The sequence below is a fragment of the Dermochelys coriacea genome, chromosome 1, assembly GCF_009764565.3.
Source record: "Dermochelys coriacea isolate rDerCor1 chromosome 1, rDerCor1.pri.v4, whole genome shotgun sequence".
Lineage (NCBI taxonomy): Eukaryota > Metazoa > Chordata > Testudines > Dermochelyidae > Dermochelys > Dermochelys coriacea.
The window spans coordinates 253,435,928-253,463,015 of record NC_050068.2 but is presented as its reverse complement, the minus strand read 5'-3'; the positions used below and the strand labels follow the sequence as shown (position 1 = coordinate 253,463,015).

Sequence of the window (27,088 nt, the reverse complement as noted above, 5' to 3'; positions counted from 1 at the left end):
CTCCCAGGAGCAACTGGCCAGGAGTTCCAAGACAGAGGGCAGGAGCAGCACAGCAGCGGGGGAAAGGGCACCTGAACACAAGTCGCCATTGCTGAGGATGTGTGCGACTGTAATAATCAAGGGTGCAGCACTCGATGCACAGGCCTGCAGCTTAGAGGAAACACTGTCAATGGACGAACCCTTCTGTTGTTTTAGTAAGTGTTTATGCTACAGCGCTGCAGCTGTGCTGCTGTACCATTTCTAGTGTAGACATACCCCTAGATGCCCTTGAATTAATAAACAAGTGAAAGTCAGCATCTATTCTAACCCAAAAAACACCCCAAAAAACTCTATCTTCAACACAATTACCCACCTGAATTTCAGTTCCCCTTACTCCTCAAAGTCCCAAATTAGTATGCCTTGCAGCATTCTGTGAGGGTCAGCAGACCGTAGCTATCTTTGACCAAAGATTGGGAGGAATTGGTTCCATAAACTGTTAGAGAAGCTAAACACTCAGTTACCACTACCAGGTAGTATGCTCCTCCCATGTGTGTGGAACTGGCAGCCCTTTGTTTCTTGTTTTTAACCATTGATGGTGGAGATCTTCTTCGATACATTAGTTATAAATGGTAGTTCTGAATTCACCTTTCCTCAAACCACTTAAGCCAGGGTTTTCAGAAGAGACAATAGTAGTGCCCCAGCTGGCTCCCCTGCTTGATACCTTCAAGGGAGCTGACTTTCAGAGGATCATTGCTCAGCATTTTTCTGAAAACCAGTTCTTTCTGAAGGTTTTTCAAGTTGGGCTTCCAAAATCACATCACTTCTGAAAATCTTGGCCTTAATTGTTTTTCCTGTGGTGTGTAGCTGGCAAGCTTCTTGATTCTGGAGCTTTACGCAACAAGATCCTGGAATTAATAAGCACCAGAGATGACAGATTTGTATAAGGCACCCACTGCTTACCATAGTGGCAAGAAACTATAGTAGCTGAATGTTTTGAGGCAACTGGACTATCAGCTAGAATTCTGATCAGTATAACAAAACATTTAAGAGTCTCCTTGCAGACAGCCTTGTGCCAAGTGAAAGTCTTATGTCAAAGAAGTAACATCCAGCTTCATCAAGCTTTCACAGTCTTTGCAAAAGTACTGATGGAATACTTTCAACTATCTGTGTAGGACAGTGGTTGATTTTGGAATGGTGAGGTGGAGAACAGGCCATATATTTTTCTTAGATACATCCTTTCACTGAAGTGGAACACTGCATCAAGACCGCCACAGATGAGTCCCTCCACTAATGTGTCCCTACAGTGGGCAGAAATGCTAAAGAGCTGCTGATAGTGGTTGCCAGGACAACCTCCGTCAATGCATCAAAAGCACACTAAGAAGAAAGGCCAATAGGTCCCCATAGCAACCTCTCATGTATCGTGAGGAAGATTTGGCAAAGGTTTTTGTGGCAGTTTCCCTCCTTTGGCAAATCAGTGTTCATTAAGGAGAAACATTGGCCTGACGAGAAACCAATGATTGTTTAAATTAGTACTGAAAGGCATTAGGTATCAATTTTCTCATTTCAGCCAATCTCTGAGACTTGAGCATACAGTGCTCCAGATGTGCAATGTGAACTGAAGGTTCCTGCATTTGAGCTTCCAAGGTGAACAAAGTGTAACTGGGGAGTCACACAAGCTTTCCCGGTGTCAAAATGGCAACCTATATCTGAGATGCATTGGCAGGGAGTCAGTCCAAAATAGTAAAATAAAAAGTGGATTTCCAAATTTCTCCAATTCGGAATTCAGCATCCAAGAATGTGTCCTCAGTGGTATTGTGGACATATACTAGGTGGATTGATGCATCACCATTATTTGTATCAAGGTGGCATCCCATTAAATGTCTTCTAAAGGCTATGGGTTGTCTAAGTAAAACTATGCTTCTATTTAAAATGGTACCTTCACACAAGTTGACTATATGAAACCTTCATTTCTTCATTTGCTTTTCCCCTTTTAACATCCATGGAGTGGTGATTGGACTTCGTAGAGCTTTTTAATTGCTAAGAATGAATCTGTTATAACATCTCCCTTCAGAAAAAGGTTATGTATAATTCTTGTTCTCCTGAAGATATTGGGTTCATTGATTCTTTCTCATCCACTTCCCGAAAGAGTTGGGGGAATATGTTTCTTAAAACCTTCTACCGCTTCCTCAAAAATAAATAAATAAAATACTACTACTGTTCACCAGTAGAGGTATCAAGGGCTGCTGGTTTCCCCTCCTCCCCCTTAATCAAGCAGTGGAGAACATAATATTTGCTGAGAGGGTATACGCTTGGCTACCCTCAGATTCTATAGCTAAGGGAATTTCTGCTATCCACATATGGGACACAGAAAGCTAAGAGCAGTGGTTCTCAAAGTTTTGTACTGGTGACCCCTTTCACAGAGCAAGCCTCTGAGTGTGACCTCCCTCATACATTAAAAACACTTTAAAAAATATTTAACACTATTATAAATGCTGGAGGTGAAGGGTATTTGGGATGGAGGCTGACAGCTCGTGACACCCCCCATGTAATAACCTCGCGACCCCCTGAGGGGTTTCAACCCCCAGTTTGAGAACCCCTGGCTAAGAATGTGGCTATATTATACGATGCCTTCTGAAAGAGGAAATTACAGGTAAGTAATTTGCTTTTATTCAGCGTAGGCTCTCCTGTGCTTCATAGTTGCTCTGGTGCCTCTTGATTATTGCTGTTGTCAGTGTAAAGTATAAAATTGGAATTTAGAAAATCCTTTTACATAAACATATCTGCAGATACCTTATTAACTATCAAAGATCCTAAGTGTGAACTACCAAATAGGTAGCTTTTGAAATATCACTGTTGCTGACCAATCAAAAAACAAAACAAAACAAAAAACCACAAACTTCCCCTACCAGGGACTTTTCTTCTCTTGTCTTTTTCTGAAGATGGCAGGACCCCTCATCAGAAAGTCTGACACTGCTTCAAAGTCTATCTTACGGCAGGCCCAAATAAGTAAAACCTAAAACTGCTAGCTTATCCTGCTCCCTTGGTATGGCGCAAGAGAGAGACTGTGTGGGTATGCATAGCACCATTTGAATCAGCCCTACTGAGGGGATTTCCAGCCTTCCATACATTGGGAATTCTTATCTTGGGCCCTAAACAAAGACAGCAGCTGGGAGTTTCTCCCTCAAAATCCCAAAATGCTTCCAGGACCCCTTCCTCTTGCTCAGTCCCTGTCCCACGAGATTTTTCCCACAAAATCCCTCTGAATGTAGTAATGCTGACCCTGAAGGATTTCCTTACCAGCTTTCAAGGGCTGGTAACCCTGGTACCTCATTATAAGTATTTGCCAAAAATAATATAATTATAATAATATAAGGAAGATAACAATGATCTGAACAATTTGCTTCAGACTGTGCTGCAGACACGAAATAAAGTGCAGCTAATGGAAATAGCTACTTTATGTTTAGGTTTTGGTATAATTCTCAAACAAAACATAATCTAGTGTTTTAGAAATAGATGAGGTTTAGAAATGTTTTAGACATAACAGCAGTGTATATGTAGATATTTTGTCCATTTTCTGCGTTATGCAAATGTTTTTACAAAATCTGGAAATTCCTGCAAATCACAAATGCTTTGCAGGGTTAGATAATAAAACCTTACTATCCAGATGGCATAAAACCATACTCTTTAATAATAAAACAGAGCTATACTTTGTATATGCCACTAACTTGTTCTGCTCATTAGCTGTTTTTTTTATTATAAGATGGTCAGATATCTGGGGAGAAAATTTAAGTAGGGATCAAAGTGACTGGGAAAAGGTTTGCAGAAATCAATATGAGAACTTTAATACAAAACTGTAATTGTATTTCTATTGTCAAGGAGATGAAAACTAAGATCACATATATGCCATAAATATATATTTTCTTTCATATTAGTATGGTAAGTTGAACAACAGACCTTCTGTTTTTCCACAAATACTTTGTAAATGGCCATTGCCTATTATGAACAGAAGCACTTGTTTTCAGGTGGGATGGTGGTGATGTGTATTTGTGGAGGATATATGACGAAAATCCCCTGCAATCATTCCCCATTTTAAAAATGCAAAATATTCCCCATTAGAAGAGTAAAGTGTCTTAATAAATACATATATTGCTCTAAAATAGAGTAACTGAGCATGGAGCTCTCAGACAACACAACAGTGCTTTGGCTATTAGGTAGCCTCAGACTATTCAACAATGAAATCTGATGCCACTATAAATCAGAAAGAAAATATATTCATAAGTTTGTATGGTAGCGGAGAGACTTGGTTGGGCAGGGAGTGGACTATTTTGCATCCTCAAGTGGAAGAAAGTGTATTGGTCTCAGAATGGCACCTATTCTGTATGCGTAAGTGCATAGTTCAATCTTTATTTTGGCATATACAGAGGTTGAGGATCCTGTTTATGGATATTTAATTCTGACATATTTTGGGTGATAGTTCTTACTTTTTCTTAGTTGTTACCTTGTACAAGTAAAATGGTGTATGCTCTGTGCTGTTTTGAGTTTTCTAAAAGTCTTTTTTACAAGATTATTTCAGGATTTATTAGTTTCCACATCATAATTTGTTAGTTATATCCAAAATATTCTCACAATTTTAGTAAAATGAACCAATTTTTAAAATACATTATTTTCCTGGCTACAAGCGTTAGCCAAAACAAATATATATTGTTCCTATAAAAAAGTAATAACTTGCTCATACAATGTTGGCTCAAAATTGTTTCTGGAAAGACAGCTGTATAGGAGAACCTAATAGTTTATCTAATTCTGCCTATTTCCCCCAAAACATGTAACTTTTAATACAAATGCATACAACATGCATCTCTGAAGACAAGAAATTTGTAAGAAAGGACAATGCATGTAGGTACTAAGATAATAAGGGAGCTAATCTAAGCACTTCAGTTCTATAAAATGTAAGTTTATGAAATCAGTGATCAGATCTCCATGGCAGCATTTCAATTTGAAGTTTTGGAGAAATAATTTGGTTGTATTTTGTTAGTGGTGTCCCTTGTTCTAGAGTAGTGGAGCTGCATTGACTATTGTAATTGAGAATATTTTTCTCCTCTTTGTGTCCTTGATGGTTATTTTTATTATAAAAACTGCATGAGAAATCAGACTATTTGGCTGAATGCCAGCTGGACTAATCAGCACAATTCATTGTTTGGAACTGTGGATTGTGCTGATTAAAATCACTGCTCAGAGATCAGAATCTCCTCAGATCCTGTATATATTATCTTTATAATATTTTATACCCAAAATCACATTTCATTGGAGAATTGTGTTGAATTGGTTCTCTCCTTATTGTGTTGACTTCATTTAATCTTTGGCCTGTTGCACAAACTATATAGTAGGTATGACTATAATACCTCTCATACCTTGGGATTGATTAACTCTTAGCTCAGAAATGTTCATAGATAGTATTGAAAATCTAAAATATTGTTCATCTAAGTATCATAAATATTGGGTTGCTTCTAGAAGGAGAAAAGTTGGGGTGAATTGTACATTACTTATATTCAGTATGCCTAATGCTACTAACTGATATTATAGGCAGAGCTGATAGGTACACCAGTAGTTAAGGTTGACTAATGCTTCCTATTATAAGACTCTGTTTTCAGTTGCCTGTAACTTTGCCCAATTTTAGCCATTAGGCTGAAGTTTTCCTTGCCAGGTGTCTGCTTTAGGCTTATCTGTTTTGGAAAGTTTCCGCTAAAATGGTTTGCCCATTTCTGAAGCAAGGAAAGTACTTTTTTTTTTTTTTTGGCCGTATTAGAAATTTTTTACAGTGATTTCGCTGAGCTCTAGTACCTCCATGCAGTGGTGCATGGACTCAGCATTTGATGAGGGAGTTGTTTGAATGTCAGAGATGTGCCTTTTGCTGTCCCTGTTTAAAATCTGCTCAAATTTGGTCAAATTAGTAACCCTCTGAAAATCTCAATACATGTTCTATTAAGATTTGTTAAAGTTCTGCAGCTAAACATTCCGAAGGCTTCATCTGCATTGAGCATGCCTCATCCCCATACAGCTCCTATAAGCTGACCAGACTGCAAATGTGCTGTGTCCACAAAATGACCTGGCATGTTCCATCCCAGGCCTGCAGGGGCCGAGCAAATTTTTCCTTGCAGTTTCTTCTCTAGGATACTGGGGGCCACTGTAGCACTAGGTGCCACAAATGAGAGAGGGTAGGCTCTCTTGTGTTCTCAGGGTAGGTCTATCCAGCAAAGAAAAGCCTGTGGCTGATCTGTGCCAGCCAACTTAAGCTTGCAGAGCCAGGTCTCCGGCACTGTTTCATTGCTGTGTAGACTTTCAGGCTTTGGCTGGAGCCCGAGCTCTGGAACCTTGTGAGGTGAGAGGGTTCTAGGGCTTGGACTGGAGCCCGAGCACCTGGGCAAGGCATTTGAACTAGACTTTCCATTGGTTGCCATTAATTGTGTGTACCTTTTATTTTTTCTGGGTATCCAACTGGAGACCCTGGAGTCTGATCTGCAGAAGTCCTGAGCATTCACAGCTGAAACTGAAGTCAATGGGAGCTATGCTTTGAACATATTAATTACTATATCATGCTAAGTACTGTGAAAAATGTGATCATAGGTGGCTCAAATTAGGCATCCAAAATTACTGGACATTCTTCACCTTAATCTTTCTGTGCCATCTGTAAAATGGGAATAACACAACTACCTCACCTCACAGGGGTGTTGCGAAAATAAATTCATGAATGTTTGTTAGGCATTCAGATACTATAGTGATGAGTACCTTAGAAAAGCCCATGAGGAAATTAATAATGTTGTATACATTTAAGGTTTTGAATAATGTCCTGTAAATAAGATATGGGGCACACATTGGACAATGAGAATAAAATGAAATATCGAATAGTTGCTCAGTTGGTGAACACAATTCATCCTGTGCACTGAATGAGGCAGGGAGGGGCCTATAGAAGAAATAGTATGTGATCATGTTAAAGACTGTATCATAATGCATACCAGCTCTGCCTATAATAGGTATATGTTTTAGTATGTGTATATAAAAATTATCTGCTCTTGGGATTCATCGTAACAATGTACGTATAACTTATTTCTCAAATTTTAGATTAAAAAGTTATTGCAGCCTTGATATAGCAAAAGTCATCAGCATTTGATTAGACATATTGGGTTGGGAAGATGTGCACACAACTGGAAACTTTTTAAAAATATTGAACATCTTTATACAGGTGGAGTCAGATTCTACACTATGCTGAATGTCTTCTGTGAATTGCTAAATGGCCTCAACTCCCATTGACTTGCAGGTGGTGCTCCATAGCTTGTAGGATCAGACCCTTGAAGGAGGGAGGTATATACATTAAGTTACCCAACTCTTCCCTTTATAATACTCTGTTTTCAGCTGTTTACAACATTGCCAAATGTAAACCATTTCAGCTGAAACGTTCCATGCCAGGTGTCTGTCTCTGGCTTCAAAGTTTTTGGAAAGTTTCAGCCAAAACAGTTCAGTCATTTCAGAGAATACATTGGGGGCAAGGGGGAATATATAATAAATATATTTTAAAACTGCTATTGGGAAGTTCTAGATCTCCATACTTTAGAGAAGGGATTTGAAATTTGGCAGAGGGGTGATGTTTGTGTCAGGTATGTACCTTTTGCTCTTCCTATGGAAATCTGCCCAGCTGTTCCAAGAAGCCTTTGAAAACTTTGCACATGCTAAGTAGAGCCTTTAGACCTGCATGGCTAAAATCTTGAAAAATTCCATTCACACTGAGCATGCACCAGTATTTCTCAGGTCTTGTGTATGTGGACTGTGCATGCACCATCTCCATACAGCAACTGAGTGTGTCCATTCCTAGGGTACAGAGGCTAAGCAGGACTTTCCCTGAACTTCCAGCTCTTGGCTGCTGTGGGCTGGGGTGGAACTGGACACCAGAACGGAGAGAAAGCAGAGAGACTATCTCCCTTGTGTTCTCAATATCGCCACCCCACTCCCTGCAGCTGGTGCTCAGGCAGCATGGAAGAAGAAGGTGCCTGACTCAGATACAGGGAGCCAAGAGCCAGACCTGGGTGAGGGAAGAGGAAGGAGTAGATTGGGAGAAGGAGCCACAGTGGTTGGGGATGGGGGAAGACTGAGAGTGGAGGCTGCGAGACAGAAGGGGAGGAAAAACTGTGACTGGGACCTGAGGGTTTGGGACTGGGAGACAGGAACTGGTTGGGCAAGATGGCTGGGGGGGGGGAACTGGGAAGCAGTTGGTGTGGAGGGTTAAATTGAGATTGAAGGAGGAGCTCAGGGAATTTGGACTTGCTAGGCAAGCAGCCTATAATTGGGAATCAGTAACGTGGGTAGGAGGGAAAAAGCAAATCTGATGAGAAGCTGTGGCACCTGGGAAGAACTTGAACTAGCTGGGCAAGGAGACTGGGACAAGGAGCCAGTGACAGGGGGCAGACAAATGGGAGAAATGACTAGAAGGGTGAGAGACAAATTGGACCGGGGGGTGGGGGAGAGCAACTTGGGTCTGACTGAGTGCTTGACTTCACAATCTTAATATTCTTTTAACATAATCTCTGACTGTGCATGTGCACAATAAAATGAAGATGATGGGTTGATGTAAAAATATATAATTCTCTCTCTCTCTGTCTCACACACACACACACTCTCTCTCTCTCTCTCTCTCTCTCTCTCTCTCTAATGTTCTGTAGAGCAACTTATTTTTTTGTAGTCAAATACAGTGAATCTGAAGATGGGCAAATATATATCAGTACAACACATGTCAAGTATACTTAAAACACTTCAAATACTTAGAACTATGCTATTAACAAGCGTAGCCATAGCATAGCTAGGACATAACATTGTTTCCATGATAAATTAGGACAGGTGTTTTTTCTTTGAGAAATGTTATATCCATGTTACATAGCCAAGCTAACAGACTAACTCAGTAAAGTCTGTAGCAAAGCTCCTTTAACACAGTTCTCAGAAAAAATTATTTCCAGTACTAGACAATGAAATTATGTTAGCCACCATATTCACAGAGATAACTGGCTTGATTTTGGCTGTACCATGGACAGGGTCTTATGTGTTGAGAGTGTTTGTTAAATGACAATGAACAGGGTTGATAACTGTTCTGTAGAAATATTTATCCTAAGGAAAAGGGCTGTCTTTTAACTCTAGATTGGTTCAGTGAAGTGACAGGTTTTTTTGATACTTTTTAATAATGAAGTCAAGGTTGGCATCCTTGTCTACTAGAGAGCTTAACTTCTGTTATCCTTACTGACAATATAGTATTCTTACGCAGAAGTTAAGCAGATCTGCTTTGCTGTGAGGAATACAAGTCAATTTTTAAGATTTTTACTTTCAAAGAAAATGTCATTATATATTATGGTCCCCATGTGACTAAAAGAAACTAGCAAAATTAGTCTTTATAATAACCAGAAGGCTATAGCATGATGAGAGCAATAATTTTTTTTCAGGAAACATATTTCTGATTTAAAATAAAAATAAATTTGTGCTTTGAAACAGTCCATAGGCATGCCTGCAGATAATTTCTTAATGCTATCAATTACAGGGCTTTTACAGCCCCAGGCACTAAAAACGAGTCCATTCTAAAGCTAAGGATTCACACCAGTAATTTGGTGAATTGACAACCTGTTGTTTTTCTAATGTTGTTAATCTACACAATTGTATCTTTTAATGGTTTTCTGCTACCCTCAGTGATGTAATTAGTCTGGTACTGCCTGAGTAATTTCATGGGCATGGTTTAAAAAAAAAAAAGGCAGCTATGAGAAGAAACAAATTGAATATTACTCCAGAAAAATACCTTTCCATTTGGCAATGATACTCTTAAGGTATGAATAACTTTAAAATTCTTAACTCTGTAGCTGATGAGAATGTAGATAATTAAATCTGAAATATTTTCAAAACTGATAAATATGACTTGATGATCACCAGACAAATGGAAAGACTTTGTGACCAAAACCCCACCTCTCATGTCCTGTTTGGTCCATCAGCTTCTCCCCTTGTGTTTGCCTGAAGAAGCCTAATGACAACACAAGCCGCTGGGATAGGACACCTTTGTCCAGGTCCCTTGATCAAGACTGAGGAGGTGGTGTGTAGGTTCCAGAAACTTCTTCAGTACTTCTCCTTAGAGTTTACAGAGTTCTCTGCATAAAATTAACTATATATCAGTCATCTTAGCAAGATTTATTTAAAAACAGAGAAAATAGTATTAAAGAATTACTTTAACATCTAGTTTTGCATTTCTCAGAAGCTAACAAGATAAGACATTCTCAGCTTACTTTCAGAAAAAAACAGAAAAGTGAACATCTTACTTTTTTGAAAACAGTCTCTGTCTAACCACTTTGGCCATACTGTCAGCTTTCCTTGATAACTGGATATCATTTCTTTGCTCTTTTCATTGTCCTGGGGGACTGTGTCAATTTATAGACTCATAGACTTTAAGGCCAGAAGGGACCATCATGATCATCTAGTCTGACCTACACATTGCTGGCCACAGAAGCTTACCCACTCACTCCTGTAATGGGCTCATAATCTCTGGCTGAGTTACTGAAGTTATCAAATCTTGATTTAAAGACTTCAAGTTACAGAGAATTCACTATTTACTCTAGTTCAAACTAGCAAGTGAGTCAAGCCCCATGCTGCAGAGGAAGGCAAAAAATAAATCAAAACAGGGTCTCTACCAGGTTTCCCTTAATCAAAGGCCACTATTTCCTCTTTCAAACCAATTTTCTGTTTTCCTCTAAGACATGGCTCATGGAGGATGCAAAGACACTTGATGATGATGATGATGATAAATAGCCTTTGAAAGATGGCTTAACATCTTAGACCACATTTCACAGACCAGTCTGCATGTCTGTCCCCTAGTCAGTTGTGTATTAGCCTTCCAAAGAGGCAGAAAGTTGTTTTCCTCAATATTGACCTTGGCCTTTCTCATTTTCCATTGTTATTAATTAGGGACAGAGCTTCAGACCCTCTATTATTCTTTCTTCATAATAAATTTGTTGACGCAAGAAGCAATCAATCACAATGCAAGATTTTTATACCTTTCAGGAAATTATTTATATCCATTTCCTGTGTCACCCTGGATGTTACATCTCTAGAAGCAGCAAGATAGAACTGCCTTTCAAAGGCTAGCTTAGATTTTTATTCACAGCAATCTTCAAGATGACTGGGAGGGGAGGAGATTTTGAAGTCTTATGCAGCCTCTCCGAACACACACTGTCTTCAGATGTTCCTCTCCTGTTACCACTAAAAAGGTGTCTATAAATATTCCCGAAGGGTTTCCCAGCTTTTCACGTGGTCTCCAGAGATAAGCTTTTCTTCAGCCCTTAAGACCTCTACAGCAACATCTTTAGCCTCTAAAGATCTAATTCTCTTCAGGTTCTCATTTTCTTTTTCACCCCTTGATTTCTGCTGGCTCCTCCAAAAAGGGGGAAATAGCCTCAAGCTCTGAGATGGGATTTTAAGCCTCAGGGACTCCATGAAGGATTTCTCCATAAATTTGGAATTACATTGCAAGAAACGTTTTTCTTTGTAATGAAACATGAAGGTAAGAAAAGAAGAATTTTGCAGGGCTTTTCTTGTTCCTGGATGAGGGCAGACAAGGGAATAACTTTTTTTATTTACTCCTCTGCTCACCAGATTATGGAACTGGCCTAACTCTAGAGATCAAACTCCTAAGTCTGCTCAGAAGCTCTACAGATTCCCTACAGAAATAGTTTGTCTCCTTCCAAGTGGATTCAGCAGTAATAGCCTGATTGAAAAACAAAACAAAAAAACAACAACCCTACCTCACTTTGGATGTGTCCTTATGGAATCCCGTTAACAGAAATTTGGAATTGGGGAAATAAGAACATTTCTGATTGACTGACTAATTGCAGCTCAGTTTTCTGTTGTGTCTTGTCCTTTCTATCTCTATCCTGACATAACGTCTATCTTCCTATCAGAATTGTGAAAATTATCTACATTTTTTGTCGTTTGTTTACAAACTATTATTTGAATCTAGAGCTTCAAAGAAACATCTTAGTTTTGAATGCTATCCAAACATTTTGAGGTTCTTTATTTAATTTCAGAAGAAGTCATTTTCTTTCCTATGACTCTTATTTCCATAGATTTATTTCAGAATACTTCTTTTTAAAAACTATTTACCATTTTGAGGCTACGCTTTTGTGGTTTATTAACACCAGAACTGTTGCATAGACATGTGGCATTATACTGGTATGGTGCAGCGACTTTGTTTTATACTGTCAAAATATATACACTGTACACTATTCATATATATAGTGGCTTAACTTCAAATGTGTTCTATTTTAAAATATTTTGGCAAAATACTACTAATATAATTAAGTTCAGAATAATTTTACAGAGGTGAGCCATGGGCCAGTCCAAAGAAGTAAAGTGTGTGCGGGTGGTCGGTTAGCCAAGAGGTTGATTGGTATCAGAGGCAGTACGGGGCAATGGTTGGAGTTCTCGCAGGGGTCAGTAACTGGAAGATCCAATCCAAGGGACTGGGTTAGCAGGCTACAGAAGCAAGGTAGGGTAAGGCAGCATGGCAACAAAGTGGCATCAGACAAGACTGGGTGAGGCAGCAAGGCAGGGTCAGATGAGGCAATCTAGGCAGCAGTGAGCAGGCAATGGTTTGTTGCTCAAACAGCTTCCTCTTCCTCTTCCTCTTGGGGCCTTTGTATAATCCAGGCTCCCAATGAGAGGACTGCCTGTCCATCCAATCAGAGGCCTGGTGTTTGGTTGCTGTGGCTCTGTAGGCCTTTAGGACTAAGGCTGTTGGTCCGGGGTAGTGGTTAAGTGCTCTGTCATGGTTCAACAGCTAAGTATGCTGTCGAAGGACCTCAAGAGTCTGGGTTCAGTATTGATATCCTAACAGTATTCCATGACAAAAATAACTACATTAAAATAGTTACATCTGAAAGAACTTATATCTTAAGGGTGAAAAAATTTAGAGATGTTGTCTTCATCTCTAAACCAAGTACTGGAAATTCAGCATTAAGATTTCACTTAAAAGAATTCCAAACATGTTAAAGTACAGATATGCACAGTTAATGCAGCCAGACAACCTTAACTTCTGCCCAGTAGCAAAGCTATGCAGTAACCATCTGATTATGCTTAAGACATCTGGGGTGTGTGGTCCTAGATTAGATTAAGTGTTTTTTAAATACGAGGTTTTTCTCATATTTTTCCCTTTATAGTGTCCTTAGCTCTTTAACTATTGTCCAGAGCCTCCACAATAAATACCACTCTCATCCGCTGTCTGCTGTTGGAATCAAACTCTCTGCCCCCTCCCTCATTTTTAGTTATTATCCTGAGTGGAGTGATCTTTGATGGTTTAAAGTGGTACATTCTACTCTATTGTCCAATACATGAATATATTTATAAAGTCAAACTTTCATTCCTTAAGGGAAAAAGTGATGAAAAATTAGATAATTTGGAAAAATTTAATATAAAGATGGATAATATAAAAACAGGTGAAAACTTCTCTATTTACCTATACCTGATTTTCAAAGACAATTATGGATTTAAAATTCTTGAATCCAGGCCTCCAGCAGATGAATAGTAAGAATTCTCTGACCATAGAATTCTGCAACTATTAAACTGCCTCACCAGCGTGCAGTCCTCTTCATGCTTCTAAGGGTATCATGGCTCTCTTGCATTTGTTCCAAAAGTAATTTAGTCTTTAAATGAAGACCGGATATCTTTTTAAACAGATGTGCTATAGCTTAAACTGAAGTTATGGGCTTGATATGGGAATTACTGGCTGAGGTTCTAGGGCCTATGTTGTGCAAGAGGTCAGACTATATGATCATATTGGTCCCTTCTGACCTTAAAAATCTATGACTCCATGAAAATCAAATCTGGACAAAAGCTGAGTTCAATTTTATTCTGAGTCTTCCAGTCACATTGTGTTTAGTGTTGGCCTGAGTGGAAGCAGAATCATAAATTTCCATGGTGAAGATGTTTTCACCTTTTGACCTTTGTATCCTGTGTGATGGGTGTAATAGCAGTTGATAAGTTTGATAAATTGTTCTGTCTGAGAAGAATCAGTGAAAGATGTCATTTCTTTTTCTGTTTCAGGTATTGGTGGTAATTTAGTAGCAATTCAAGCTAGCAGAATTTCTACCTACCTCCATTTACACAGCATTCCTGGAGAGTTGCCAGAAGAAGCAAAGGGTTGCTATTACCCATGCAGAACCTATTATGGTACAGGTATGTGTAGGTGGTTGTTAATTGTTGCAACTAGATTGTTGCATTCTTTTTTGCTTCTGTAGACCAACCTGTACACCCAATGAAAGTAGGCACCATATTCAGCTGTTGCTGTGATAGGTAGACAGTAATGAAAGATTCCTCTATCTGTAACAATTGGGCGAGAACAGTGGGAGAAGTGTAACCGAGTTTGAGGGGCAGAGATGGAAGTCAGGAGGGGTTAAAGACATTACCCAAACTGCTGCACTCAGAGCTGCTTTGTCATTTTATCTTCCAGTAACTCATTAACTTATCTCTCCCATCCAACCTCAGAAGTTTACTCCCGTTCCCGACCAACACCCCATTTACCCTCGCTGTCAAGTCCTGGCTAGGAATCAACACACATGCACACAGTGTCCTTCTCTTTCCAGTATTTGTGGAGAGTGTGCTGATTAAATACTGGGTTCATTATAAATAGTCTTTGCTTTCTCTTCCCAAACCCACCCACTGACTCTCTTGGACTTCGCCCTCTTCTCTGGGTCCTTCCTTCTTTATCACCACCACTCCCACTTCCTGATCCCTGCTTCCTCACCATGACCACTGCTCCCCTCTAGAATGCTTGCTTCCCTCCCATTCCCAACTCCACTTCACTTCATCACCCACCCACTGGCCTTCAGGTGTCTGCTTCCCCCTCCATACCCTAGTCCCCACCTTCCCCTCTTACCCCCCAAAAAACCCTTCCTCCCAGGCTTTCATGTCTCTTAGCCTCCTAGCTACTCAGTCTCCCCATACAGCAAGTTATGCTGTTGCCTCTGATATGTGTAGGCAGCAGCAGAGACTCCGTTGCCCGCAGCACCAGGTAGTCTGACTTTCCTCTAAGCTGCGATTTTCTGGTTTTCCAGTTTTCCCCAAAAATCAATAAGGTTCTGTCCGCTCCCTGAAATTTTGGAAATGATCAGATGTGGTATTCTCACCTTATGTACAGAGAAGCAAAGAAATGCCATCAAGTTGAGTGTAGAGCCTTGCTTTGCTTGGCTAATAAGAAATTTCATTCTTCATTCAAGTGTAAATTCTGTAATATGTCAGCCTATCCTGTAGGAGTTGAATCATATTAAGGCAAAGACTTGATTCTCCCAGAACTTGTTTTGTTTCCCGACTCTCTCCACCCTCTTTACTACTAATTGGGAAAAGTATCCTTCAGCTATCTAGTGCTGTTCTATAAACCAGCAGATAGTGTTGTAGTTGAAACTTTACCCAGATGCTGAGAATTTTTTATTTCCTGCTTCACATTGTTAGCCTAAATCATAATGGTTTTATTCCATCCAGGTGATGATACTGTAATGGGAAGTTTCGACTCATGTTGTTGTCAACCACACCATGGTTGCTCTGACTTCCACAGTTTTTCCTTAAATGTAGAACAGAAGGTACCATTTGTAAATGTGTGATAGCTTTTGGCAAGAGTTGATTTTTGAGTAGCTTCTGTTGCTCTTTGATATTTATTAAATGTACTTCTAACTAATAAATAAAAAATAGGTGAATGTGAAGTTACTGCTTAGCAATATAAAAAGCCCTCTGAGGGACTTATGTAGAAGGTAAAGGTAGCCAAAACTTTGCCTCTACTGAGGGAACATATAGGGGCCTACTGCAATTAAAAGTGGATGGTAATGTTTAGGTAAGGAACCCAATCAAGGTGGCCAGGGGATGGTCTGATTCAGAGCAGACCGTCAGCAGCCTCTGCTGGCAGGGGTCCTGTTGATCCCCTGGCAGACACTAAACATAGAAGAAACTCTGAGGGAATTTGATGGTGAAAATCATGCATGCCCTATCAGAAGGGTACAATTTGCACCCCTTCTATTATTGATAAAAATATTTTCCAGCTTTCAAAGGGCTAAACTGCATTTTTTTTGTATTACAGGAATAAATAACAAATCAGCCCAAGTTCTTCTCCTTTTGGTGATTCCTGGGCATTTAATTTTCGTGTACACCATCCATTTAATGAAAAGTGGTCATACCTCTTTGACTCCAATTTTTATAGCAGTATATTTGTTTGCAGCCCTGCTACAGGTAAGAATAAAAAATGGGTATAGTATGTTTTAGTTCTCAGAGAATACCATGTTTGATACTTGCTTTTAGATATGTAAAGAGTAGAAGCAATAGGGAATGTGTGTCCATGTTATGGGTTATCAGCACACACCCTCTTTGTAATAAATTATTCTCACACATACCCAACAGCTTCTACAACTGCATTTTGGGTGTTTCTCATCAGACACCTCACTGTATCATTTTCCCAAGTAAATGTGCTTTTTCTCTGTTCCTCATGTGTCAGCACCATTAAAGCCAGTAAGCATCATGTTAAACAATGGGAAAGGAATATGGCCTTTATTAATAGAAAGTAGGCCAAGAAAAATTCCTAAAAAAATCTCTCATCTTGGTTTCATTCAAATAAAATGGATCACAGTCTTGGTTAACATAACCCACAGACGTAACAGTCTTACCTATATGCTTGTGTGCATCTCTTAAACACTCATTAAAGGTGAAGTCAGTTTAGCAGTAACCAGAATAATAATTAAGTGCGTCCATTGTTTTTATTAAATATTTTTGCATCACTTTTGCTGGCTTTATTTAAGTCTCTAGCCCGAGCAATATCAGCAGTTGAAAGGAGCCTTTGAAATAGTCATAGCGTAAGCTGAAGTCACTCCAAATAAAGAAATCAGCTTATATATTTAATTGTTTTATTTACAGTCACGTTTTAGTTAAAACTTTGCTGAGCTGAATAAAACATTTAGTTATATTTAAAAAGAAAAATGAAGGACATACTTGAAAGATCCATATGTGGAGTATAGGTCTTACTTCTAAAATAACTATTACCAAGTTATCTTTAAAACTAACATCATCATAGTCCACAAATCTCTTACATAAAAAACTATAATTCAGTGTTCTGAACTCTGTTTTTCTGTGTTTAATGGAGTGGTGGTGTTTCAGTTTAATTGTAAATAGGTAAAAAAAATCACCTGGATTGTGTATTTTAAATGTACTCATTTTTTTGGAATGCTGAAGTTAGAAATTGGTGATAAAAAGATGGATTTTGCAAACTGCTAGCATTTGAATTTTATATGAGAACCGCATTTTTTCACCTAGTATACAATTGGAAAACTCAAGGCCTTGCATATAACTGTGCCATTCCATTATTTTTAACTCTTTTCCTTCATACTTCTTGTTCTTTCCCATTATATCACTTTGATTTATTTAATTTCTCCTTCTCCATCCCCTTCTCATGGACTTAAGTTACATTGTCCTGATGCAGATTTCACTCAAAGCAATAGATATGTCAAGAACTGCTGGAAGAAATTGATTTTATATTTTTCTGTTATAATTATATTAATATAGTATTGGCATAGTTGCTATCATTTCCCTCAGTTCTGAATTGGCATTTTGGAAAGTCTCAGGTTTCTCTTGCTGCTACCTGCAGATGCTAAGAAGAGGCAGGGCTTTTTAGAATGGCATGGTAGAAAAATCTTGACATCAGCATAAGTATACATTTAAAGTCATTTTCAAAAATGCAAGAAAATTGAAAGGCCTGATTCACCTTTCACTTATGCCAGTTTTACAGTAGTAATATTCCACTGATATCAGTAGAGTCACCCTGTAGGGGCTTTGTGCTGGGAGAGAAGCTGAGCCCTGATTAGGGGGCGGGGCTTTTCTGACTAGAGGCCCTATAAAGGTAGCTAGCCAGTCAGGCAGCGGCACAGGAGCTAGCAAACAGAGCTGTAAACAGGGGAGTTTGAGTGGGAGTTTGAAAGGGGAGTTTGTATTGTGGTGCTTGTTTGGGGTTTGCTTTTGCTGGGGCGGGGGTGGTCTTTTTGGTGTGGCTTGTGTTTCCTAGATTAACAGGATTTAGGTGGGAAGGCGATGACAGATACGGAGGCAGCTGTGGGAGTGACTCCTGTAGTGGAAGACACATTGAGGATGACTGGATGTGGAAGCTGTGGTATGTACATGATCCTGGAGGAGAGACCTGGTAAGAGTTTTGTCTGCATGAAATGCCGTCTGATAGAGCTGATGGAGGAAAAGATCCGAGGTTTGGAGATGCAGGTGGAAAGTCTGGTTGAGTTTAGGAAGGGGTTTGAGCAGATGATGGAGCAAAGATATGAGGTATCTGAAGGGAAAAGCTCAGACTCACGGATGGAAGCAGGGCTGGGGAATTTTGAGGGGAGACTGGGTGAGGAAAGTGGTCAGTGGAAGCATGTGACTAAAAGAACCAGGCAGAGGAAAAGACGGGCTAGTGAAGGAGAAATAGAGCTTAGGAATAGGTTTGCAGAGTTGGAAAATGAAGAAGGGGCTCAGCAGGTACTTGTTGAAGGTGGAAGGGTAAGGAAGAAGAGAAGAGAGGCTAGTCCTATAGGAAAAGGGGAAGAGTCAAGGGAGACTACACCAGATATGAGCTCCAGGAGGATACAGGATGGGTTGAAGAGGATTATAAGGGAAAATAGGAATGGAAAGAACTTGCAGCCGGAGGGAACATGGGAGATACTGGAGAATAGCACTGTTACCAGGAAAAGGCAGGTCTATGTGATCGGGGACTCTTTATTGAGAAGAATAGACAGGCCTGTAACTAGAGCTGATCCAGAGAATAGAAGGGTGTGCTGTCTTCCGGATGCTAAGATACGGGATGTAGACCTGAGGTTGAAAAGGATCCTAAAGGGAGCGGGAAAGAATCCCCTAATTATCCTTCATGTGGGAACAAATGATACGGCTAGATTCTCGCTGGAAAGTATTAAGGGAGACTATGCTAGGCTGGGGAAGACGCTTAAGGAAATTGAGGCTCAGATGATCTTTAATGGGATCCTTCCTGTTCCTAGAGAAGGGCAACAAAGGTGTGACAAGATTATGACTGTCAACAGATGGCTTAGGCAGTGGTGCTATAAGGAGGGCTTTGGGATGTATGGCCACTGGGAGGCATTCATGGACAGAGGACAGTTCTCTCGGGATGGACTTCATCTGAGTAGGGAAGGAAATAGACTTCTAGGATCAAGGCTGGCACAACTGATAAAGAGAGCTTTAAACTAGGAATTAGGGGGAGATGGTTGGGAGATGTCCAGGTAATCTCCACACTAGATTTTAGCATTGAGAGGGAAGAAGATGAAGTAAGAAAGGATACAGCCGTGGGTAGGAGAATGTATATAAGGAGTGAGGGCGGTGTGGATACTAGTCTAATAGATTATACTGGATGTAGAATGACTGTGCCTAATAGGGTACAAAATGTGAGCGAGGCCAAACAGCAAAAATTAAGATGTTTGTATACCAATGCGAGGACCCTAGGTAACAAAATGGAGGAACTAGAGCTACTGGTGCAGGAAGTGAAACCAGATATTATAGGGATAACAGAAACATGGTGGAATAGTACTCATGACTGGACTACAGGTATTGAAGGGTATGTGCTGTTTAGGAAAGACAGAAACAAAGGTAAAGGTGGTGGAGTAGCATTGTATATCAATGATGAGGTAGAATGTAAAGAAATAAGAAGCGATGCAATGGATAAGACAGAGTCCGTCTGGGCAAAAATTACATTGGGGAAGATAACTAGTAAAGCCTCTCCTCCGATAGTGCTTGGGGTGTGCTATAGACCTCCGGGATCTAATTTGGATATGGATAGAGCCCTTTTTAATGTTTTTAAGAAAGTAAATACTAATGGAAATTGTGTTATCATGGGAGACTTCAACTTCCCAGATATAGACTGGAGGACCAGTGCTAGTAATAATAACAGGGCTCAGATTTTCCTAGATGCGATAGCTGATGGATTCCTTCATCAAGTAGTTGCTGAACCGACTAGAGGGGATGCCATTTTAGATTTAATTTTGGTGAGTAGCGAGGACCTCATAGAAGAAATGGTTGTAGGGGACAATCTTGGCTCAAGTGATCATGAGCTAATTCAGTTCAAACTGAACGGAAGGATTAACAAAAATAAATCTGCAGCTAGAGTTTTTGATTTCAAAAGGGCTGACTTTCAAAAATTAAGGAAATTAGTTAGGGAAGTGGATTGGACTGAAGAACTTATGGATCTAAAGGTAGAGGAGGCCTGGGATTACTTTAAATCAAAACTGCAGAAGCTATCGGAAGCCTGTATCCTAAGAAAGGGGAAAAAATTCATAGGAAGGAGTTGTAGACCAAGCTGGTTGAGCAAGCATCTTAGAGAGGTGATTAAGAAGAAGCAGAAAGCATACAGGGAGTGGAAGATGGGAGGGATCAGCAAGGAAAGCTACCTAATTGAGGTCAGAACATGTAGGGATAAAGTGAGACGGGCTAAAAGTCGAGTAGAGTTGGACCTTGCAAAGGGAATTAAAACCAATAGTAAAAGGTTCTATAGCCATATAAATAAGAAGAAAACTAAGAAAGAAGAAGTGGGGCCGCTAAACACTGAGGATGAAGTGGAGGTTAAAGATAATCTAGGCATGGCCCAATATCTAAACAAATACTTTGCCTCAGTCTTTAATAAGGCTAAAGAGGATCTTAGGGATAATGGTAGCATGACAAATGGGAATGAGGATATGGAGGTAGATATTACCATATCTGAGGTAGAAGCAAAACTGAAACAGCTTAATGGGACTAAATCGGGGGGCCCAGATAATCTTCATCCAAGAATATTAAAGGAATTGGCACCTGAAATTGCAAGCCCATTAGCAAGAATTTTTAATGAATCTGTAAACTCAGGAATAGTACCGAATGATTGGAGAATTGCTAATATAGTTCCTATTTTTAAGAAAGGAAAAAAAAAGTGATCCGGGTAACTACAGGCCAGTTAGTTTGACATCTGTAGTATGCAAGGTCCTGGAAAAAATTTTGAAGGAGAAATTAGTTAAGGACATTGAAGTCAATGGTAAATGGGACAAAATACAACATGGTTTTACAAAAGGTAGATCGTGCCAAACCAACCTAATCTCCTTTTTTGAAAAAGTAACAGATTTTTTAGATAAAGGAAATGCAGTGGATCTAATTTACCTAGATTTCAGTAAGGCATTTGATACCGTGCCACATGGGGAATTATTAGTTAAATTGGAGAAGATGGGGATCAATATGAACATCAGAAGGTGGATAAGGAATTGGTTAAAGGGGAGACTGCAACGGGTCCTACTGAAAGGCGAACTGTCAGGTTGGAGGGAGGTTACCAGTGGAGTTCCTCAGGGATCGGTTTTGGGACCAATCTTATTTAATCTTTTTATTACTGACCTTGGCACAAAAAGTGGGAGTGTGCTAATAAGGTTTGCAGATGATACAAAGCTAGGAGGTATTGCCAATTCAGAGAAGGATCGGGATATCATACAGGAGGATCTGGATGACCTTGTAAACTGGAGTAATAGTAATAGGATGAACTTTAATAGTGAGAAGTGTAAGGTTATGCATTTAGGGATTAATAACAAGAATTTTAGTTATAAGTTGGGGACGCGTCAATTAGAAGTAACAGAAGAGGAGAAGGACCTTGGAGTATTGGTTGACCACAGGATGACTATGAGCTACCAATGTGATATGGCTGTGAAAAAAGCTAATGCGGTTTTGGGATGCATCAGGAGAGGTATTTCCAGTAGAGATAAGGAGGTTTTAGTACCATTATACAAGGCACTGGTGAGACCTCACCTAGAATACTGTGTGCAGTTCTGGTCTCCCATGTTTAAAAAGGATGAATTCAAACTGGAGCAGGTACAGAGAAGGGCTACTAGGATGATCCGAGGAATGGAAAACTTGTCTTATGAAAGGAGAGTTAAGGAGCTTGGCTTGTTTAGCCTAACTAAAAGAAGGTTGAGGGGAGATATAATTTCTCTCTATAAATATATCAGAGGGATAAATACAGGAGAGGGAGAGGAATTATTTAAGCTCATCACCAATGTGGACACAAGAACAAATGGGTATAAACTGACCACCAGGAAGTTTAGACTTGAAATTAGACAAAAGTTTCTAACCATCAGAGGAGTGAAGTTTTGGAATAGCCTTCCAAGGGAAGCATTGGGGGCAAAAGATCTATCTGGTTTTAAGATTCTACTTGATAAGTTTATGGAGGAGATGGTATGATGGGATAATGTGATTTTGGTAAGTAATTGATCTTTGAATATTCATGGTAAATAGGACTAATCCCCTGAGATGGGATATTAGATGGATGGGATCTGAGTTACCCAGGAAAGAATTTTCTGTAGTATGTGGCTGGTGAATCTTGCCCATATGCTCAGGGTTTAGCTGATCGCCATATTTGGGGTCGGGAAGTAATTTTCCTCCAGGGCAGATTGGAGAGTCCCTGGAGGTTTTTCACCTTCCTCTGTAGCATGGGGCACGGGTCACTTGAGGGAGGCTTCTGTGCTCCTTGAAGTCTTTAAACCACGATTTGAGGACTTCAATAGCTCAGACATAGGTGGGGTTTTTCGTAGGAGTGGGTGGGTGAGATTCTGTGGCCTGCGCTGTGCAGGAGGTCGGACTAGATGATCAGAATGGTCCCTTCTGACCTTAGTATCTATGAATCTGAGTCCATCCTGATTTTTAATCTGATATAAGCAAGAGGAGGCTGAAGCTTGCAGTTTTTCCTTTTGTGGATGATTTTCCCTTTACCACCATCTATCTCTGGCCATGATGGACATTTTGCAGCTGTTGTTCTTTAGTGGCTGAATCACAACTATTGCACACTATAATTTTTCAGGGGGCTTTCGCAAAGTTACAGTCAGGAACCCCATATTTCTAGTCACCTTATGAAAATATTCCACTACATTGTTGGTTTCTTTTCTCTTCCTTTATTCCCTTTTTGTTATACCAGATATAATCACATTTCTATAATGCTGGTACATAGAAAGGTTTTGTATAGCTTTAATTAGCAGAATTCAGATTTTCATATAAATGACTCTCCCCTGTCCCTTGAGTATGATTTCATCTTCAATTGTCTGTACCACCTTACTCAGTTATGCTGGTGCTCTTTCTTACTGCCTATTGGGAGCTTAAGAGAGTGGGCCTCCCATGCAATTGCACATTTCTTAGTTTTCTTCTTTTTTAACATGAAACCATTTTGCTTCTTGCCTTTCATTTTCTGCTCCGTACCAGTGACGTACTCTAGACACCTTGATAGTAATGAGAATAATTTGAAATTACAAACTCAGTGCTTCTCTGCTGGCCTTTCTTTAGAGATATGCATAGATCAACTCTAATCTTGTTGTAATTCTTTTTTTCCCTTGGGTCTTTTATATTTTGTCCTCCTTCAACAGTTAGCCTTTTCAAGGATTTAGTGTTTTGCCTACATAGTAAGGTTGGAAAATCTCACGGCTAATTACTGTGATTTCAGTTATCAACCAAATCACAATCTCTTGAGCAATGAAGAATCTGCAAGCTAGCCCCTAGTCCATACTGAATTACTAAACTTGTAGTTGTTTCCACTTTGTGTTTAAATCATCAGTATACATCTTGTTTTATGAAAGACCTACATTTTAACAGGCTAAAAGTGATTTTTTTTAAATCTGAGGTAACAAATGAATATCTATAGACAGCCAGAACCCAAGGGCAATAATCAGTTATGGGCAGTCTAAACTGAGCAGGTTTGATATCCTATTGCTTTATTCATTATATTGGTTTAGGGTAAAAATCTGTTGTAGAATATTTGCACTTTTTTTCTGTTATGGTGATCATTGCCACGTATTGGATCTATTTATAGTTCCTTTGGGAAGCTAAAATTTTGCTTAATAAATGAAAATGGATGACTTTTCTAGCTCTAAAAACCTCTTGACATTTTCAAGATGATTATAAAAGAGAACAGTGCTTTGATCATGATGGGAACCTCCGGTTTAATGTAACTAATCTCTCTACAGGAACCCCCCTGTATCTTCCACCAATAGCCCCCCAACAATACCTCATCAAATTGTCTTTATTCTTCTTCATCACCATTGTGATGTCTCTCTTCCTGTTTATCGCCCCTCCCTGGATGTGATTCAAAGCCCACAGAATCAGTGGCTTCCATTAAATTCAGTGGTCTTCGGAACACTTCCATGGGGTTTCTTCTTTCCCTATCCTGATCCCCTGTTAATTTTGTCTTCATCCGTTCCTTTCTTTCTTATTTCTAATACCTTTATACTCTTTTCCACTGCTACTTTATTCAGTCCACTTTATATGTTTCTGCTACTTGCTGACTCGCAGATGTTCTATGCATTCTCTGTGTGATATAGTTTAAAAGATTTATGGGAATGGAGTCATTATGATATGTTTACATTAGGTCTGTCAAGCCATTAAAAAATTAATCACGATTAATCGCACTGTTAAACAATAAGAGAACACCATTTATTTAAATATTTTTGGATGTTTTCTACATTTTCAAATATATTGATTTCAATTATAACACAGAATACAAACATACCACACAGACTATGCTGACAGCTTGTGCCACACACTCTCAAAGAAACTGCGGAACCACCTGATCAACATCCTCTACAGCAAACAGGGACAGATTAAGAATGAGCTCTCCAAACTGGATACTCTCATAAAGAACCAACCTTCCACACAAACTTCCTCGTGGCTGGACTTTACAAAAACTAGACAAGCCATTTACAACACACACTTTGCTTCTCTACGAAAGAAAAAGGACACTAAGCTATCTAAACTACTATATGCCACAAGGGGCCACAACAATGTTTCCCGTAACCCACCCAGCAATATTGTTAATCTATCCAACTATACTCTTAGCCCAGCAGAAGAATCTGTCCTATCTCGGGGCCTCTCCTTTTGCCCCTCCACCCCCACGAATATGATACAGTTCTGTGGTGACCTAGAATCCTATTTTTGACATCTCAGACTCAAGGAATATTTCCAACACACCTCTGACCAACATATTAACCCACAGAGACCTTCCTGCCAACACTACAAAATGAAGGATTCTGGGTGGACTCCTCCTGAAGGTCAAAACAGCAGCCTGGATTTCTACATAGAGTGCTTCCGCCGACGTGCACAAGCTGAAAGTGTGGAAAAGCAGCATCGCTTACCCCATAACCTCAGCCATGCACAACACAGTGCCATCCACAGCCTCAGAAACAACTCTGACATCATAATCAAAAAGGCTGACAAAGGAGGTGCTGTCGTCATCATGAATAGGTCGGAATATGAACAAGAGGCTACTAGGCAGCTCTCCAACACCACTTTCTACAAGCCATTACCCTCTGATCCCACTGAGAGTTACCACAAGAAACTACAGCATTTGCTCAAGAAACTCCCTGAAAAAGCACAAGAACAAATCCGCACAGACACACCCCTAGAACCCCGACCTGGAGTATTCTATCTGCTACCCAAGATCCATAAACCTGGAAATCCTGGACGCCCCATCATCTCAGGCATTGGCACCCTGACAGCAGGATTGTCTGGCTATGTAGACTCCCTTCTCAGGCCCTTCGTTACCAGCACTCCCAGCTATCTTCGAGACACCATTGACTTCCTGAGGAAACTACAGTCCATTGGTGATCTTCCTAAAAACACCATCCTAGCCACTATGGATGTAGAAGCCCTCTACACCAACATTCCACACAAAGATGGACTACGAGTCGTCAGGAACAGTATCCCCGATACTGTCACGGTTAACCTGGTGGCTGAACTTTGTGACTTTGTCCTCACCCATAACTATTTCACATTTGGGGACAATGTATACCTTCAAATCAGCGGCACTGCGATGGGTACCCGCATGGCCCCACGGTATGCCAACATTTTTATGGCTGACTTAGAACAACGCTTCCTCAGCTCTCGTCCCCTAATGCCCCTACTCTACTTGCGCTACATTGATGACCTCTTCATCATCTGGACCCATGGAAAAGAAGCTCTTGAGGAATTCCACCATGATTTCAACAATTTCCATCCCACCATCAACCTCAGCCTGGACCAGTCCATACAAGAGATCCACTTCCTGGACACTACGGTGCTAATAAGCGATGGTCACATAAACACCACCCTATATCGGAAACCTACTGACCGCTATTCCTACCTACATGCTTCTAGCTTTCATCCAGATCATACCACTCGATCCATTGTCTACAGCCAAGCGCTACGATATAACCGCATTTGCTCCAACCCCTCAGACAGAGACAAACACCTACAAGATCTCTATCATGCATTCCTACAACTACAATACCCACCTGCTGAAGTGAAGAAACAGATTGACAGAGCCAGAAGAGTACCCAAAAGTCACCTACTACAGGACAGGCCCAACAAAGAAAATAACAGAACGCCACTAGCCATCACCTTCAGCCCCCAACTAAAACCTCTCCAACGCATCATCAAGGATCTACAACCTATCCTGAAGGACGACCCATCACTCTCGCAGATCTTGGGAGACAGGCCAGTCCTTGCTTACAGACAGCCCCCCAATCTGAAGCAAATACTCACCAGCAACCATACACCACACAACAGAACCACTAACCCAGGAACCTATCCTTGCAACAAAGCCCGTTGCCAACTGTGTCCACATATCTATTCAGGGGATACCATCATAGGGCCTAATCACATCAGCCACACTATCAGAGGCTCATTCACCTGCGCATCTACCAATGTGATATATGCCATCATGTGCCAGCAATGCCCCTCTGCCATGTACATTGGCCAAACTGGACAGTCTCTATGTAAAAGAATGAATGGACACAAATCAGACGTCAAGAATTATAACATTCAAAAGCCAGTTGGAGAACACTTCAGTGCATCCGATGAAGTGAGCTGTAGCTCACGAAAGCTTATGCTCTAATAAATTTGTTAGTCTCTAAGGTGCCACAAGTACTCCTTTTCTTTTTTCAATCTCTCTGGTCACTCGATTACAGACCTAAGAGTGGCTATCCTTCAACAAAAAAGCTTCAAAAACAGACTCCAACGAGAGACTGCTGAATTGGAATTAATTTGCAAACTG

The 27,088-nt window shown here is 40.1% G+C and overlaps 1 protein-coding gene across 2 annotated transcripts in view; it reads left to right on the top strand.

Annotated features, from left to right (window-relative positions):
- Positions 1–27,088, top strand: part of SLC41A2 (solute carrier family 41 member 2) — a 112,382-nt gene that overhangs the window by 69,683 nt on the left and 15,611 nt on the right. For both annotated transcript variants that reach the window (XM_043519541.1, XM_038387717.2), the window contains exons 9-10: positions 14,089–14,220; positions 16,112–16,260. In XM_043519541.1, coding sequence (XP_043375476.1) covers positions 14,089–14,220; positions 16,112–16,260 — 281 coding nt within the window. The remainder of the gene's footprint in view (positions 1–14,088; positions 14,221–16,111; positions 16,261–27,088) is intronic.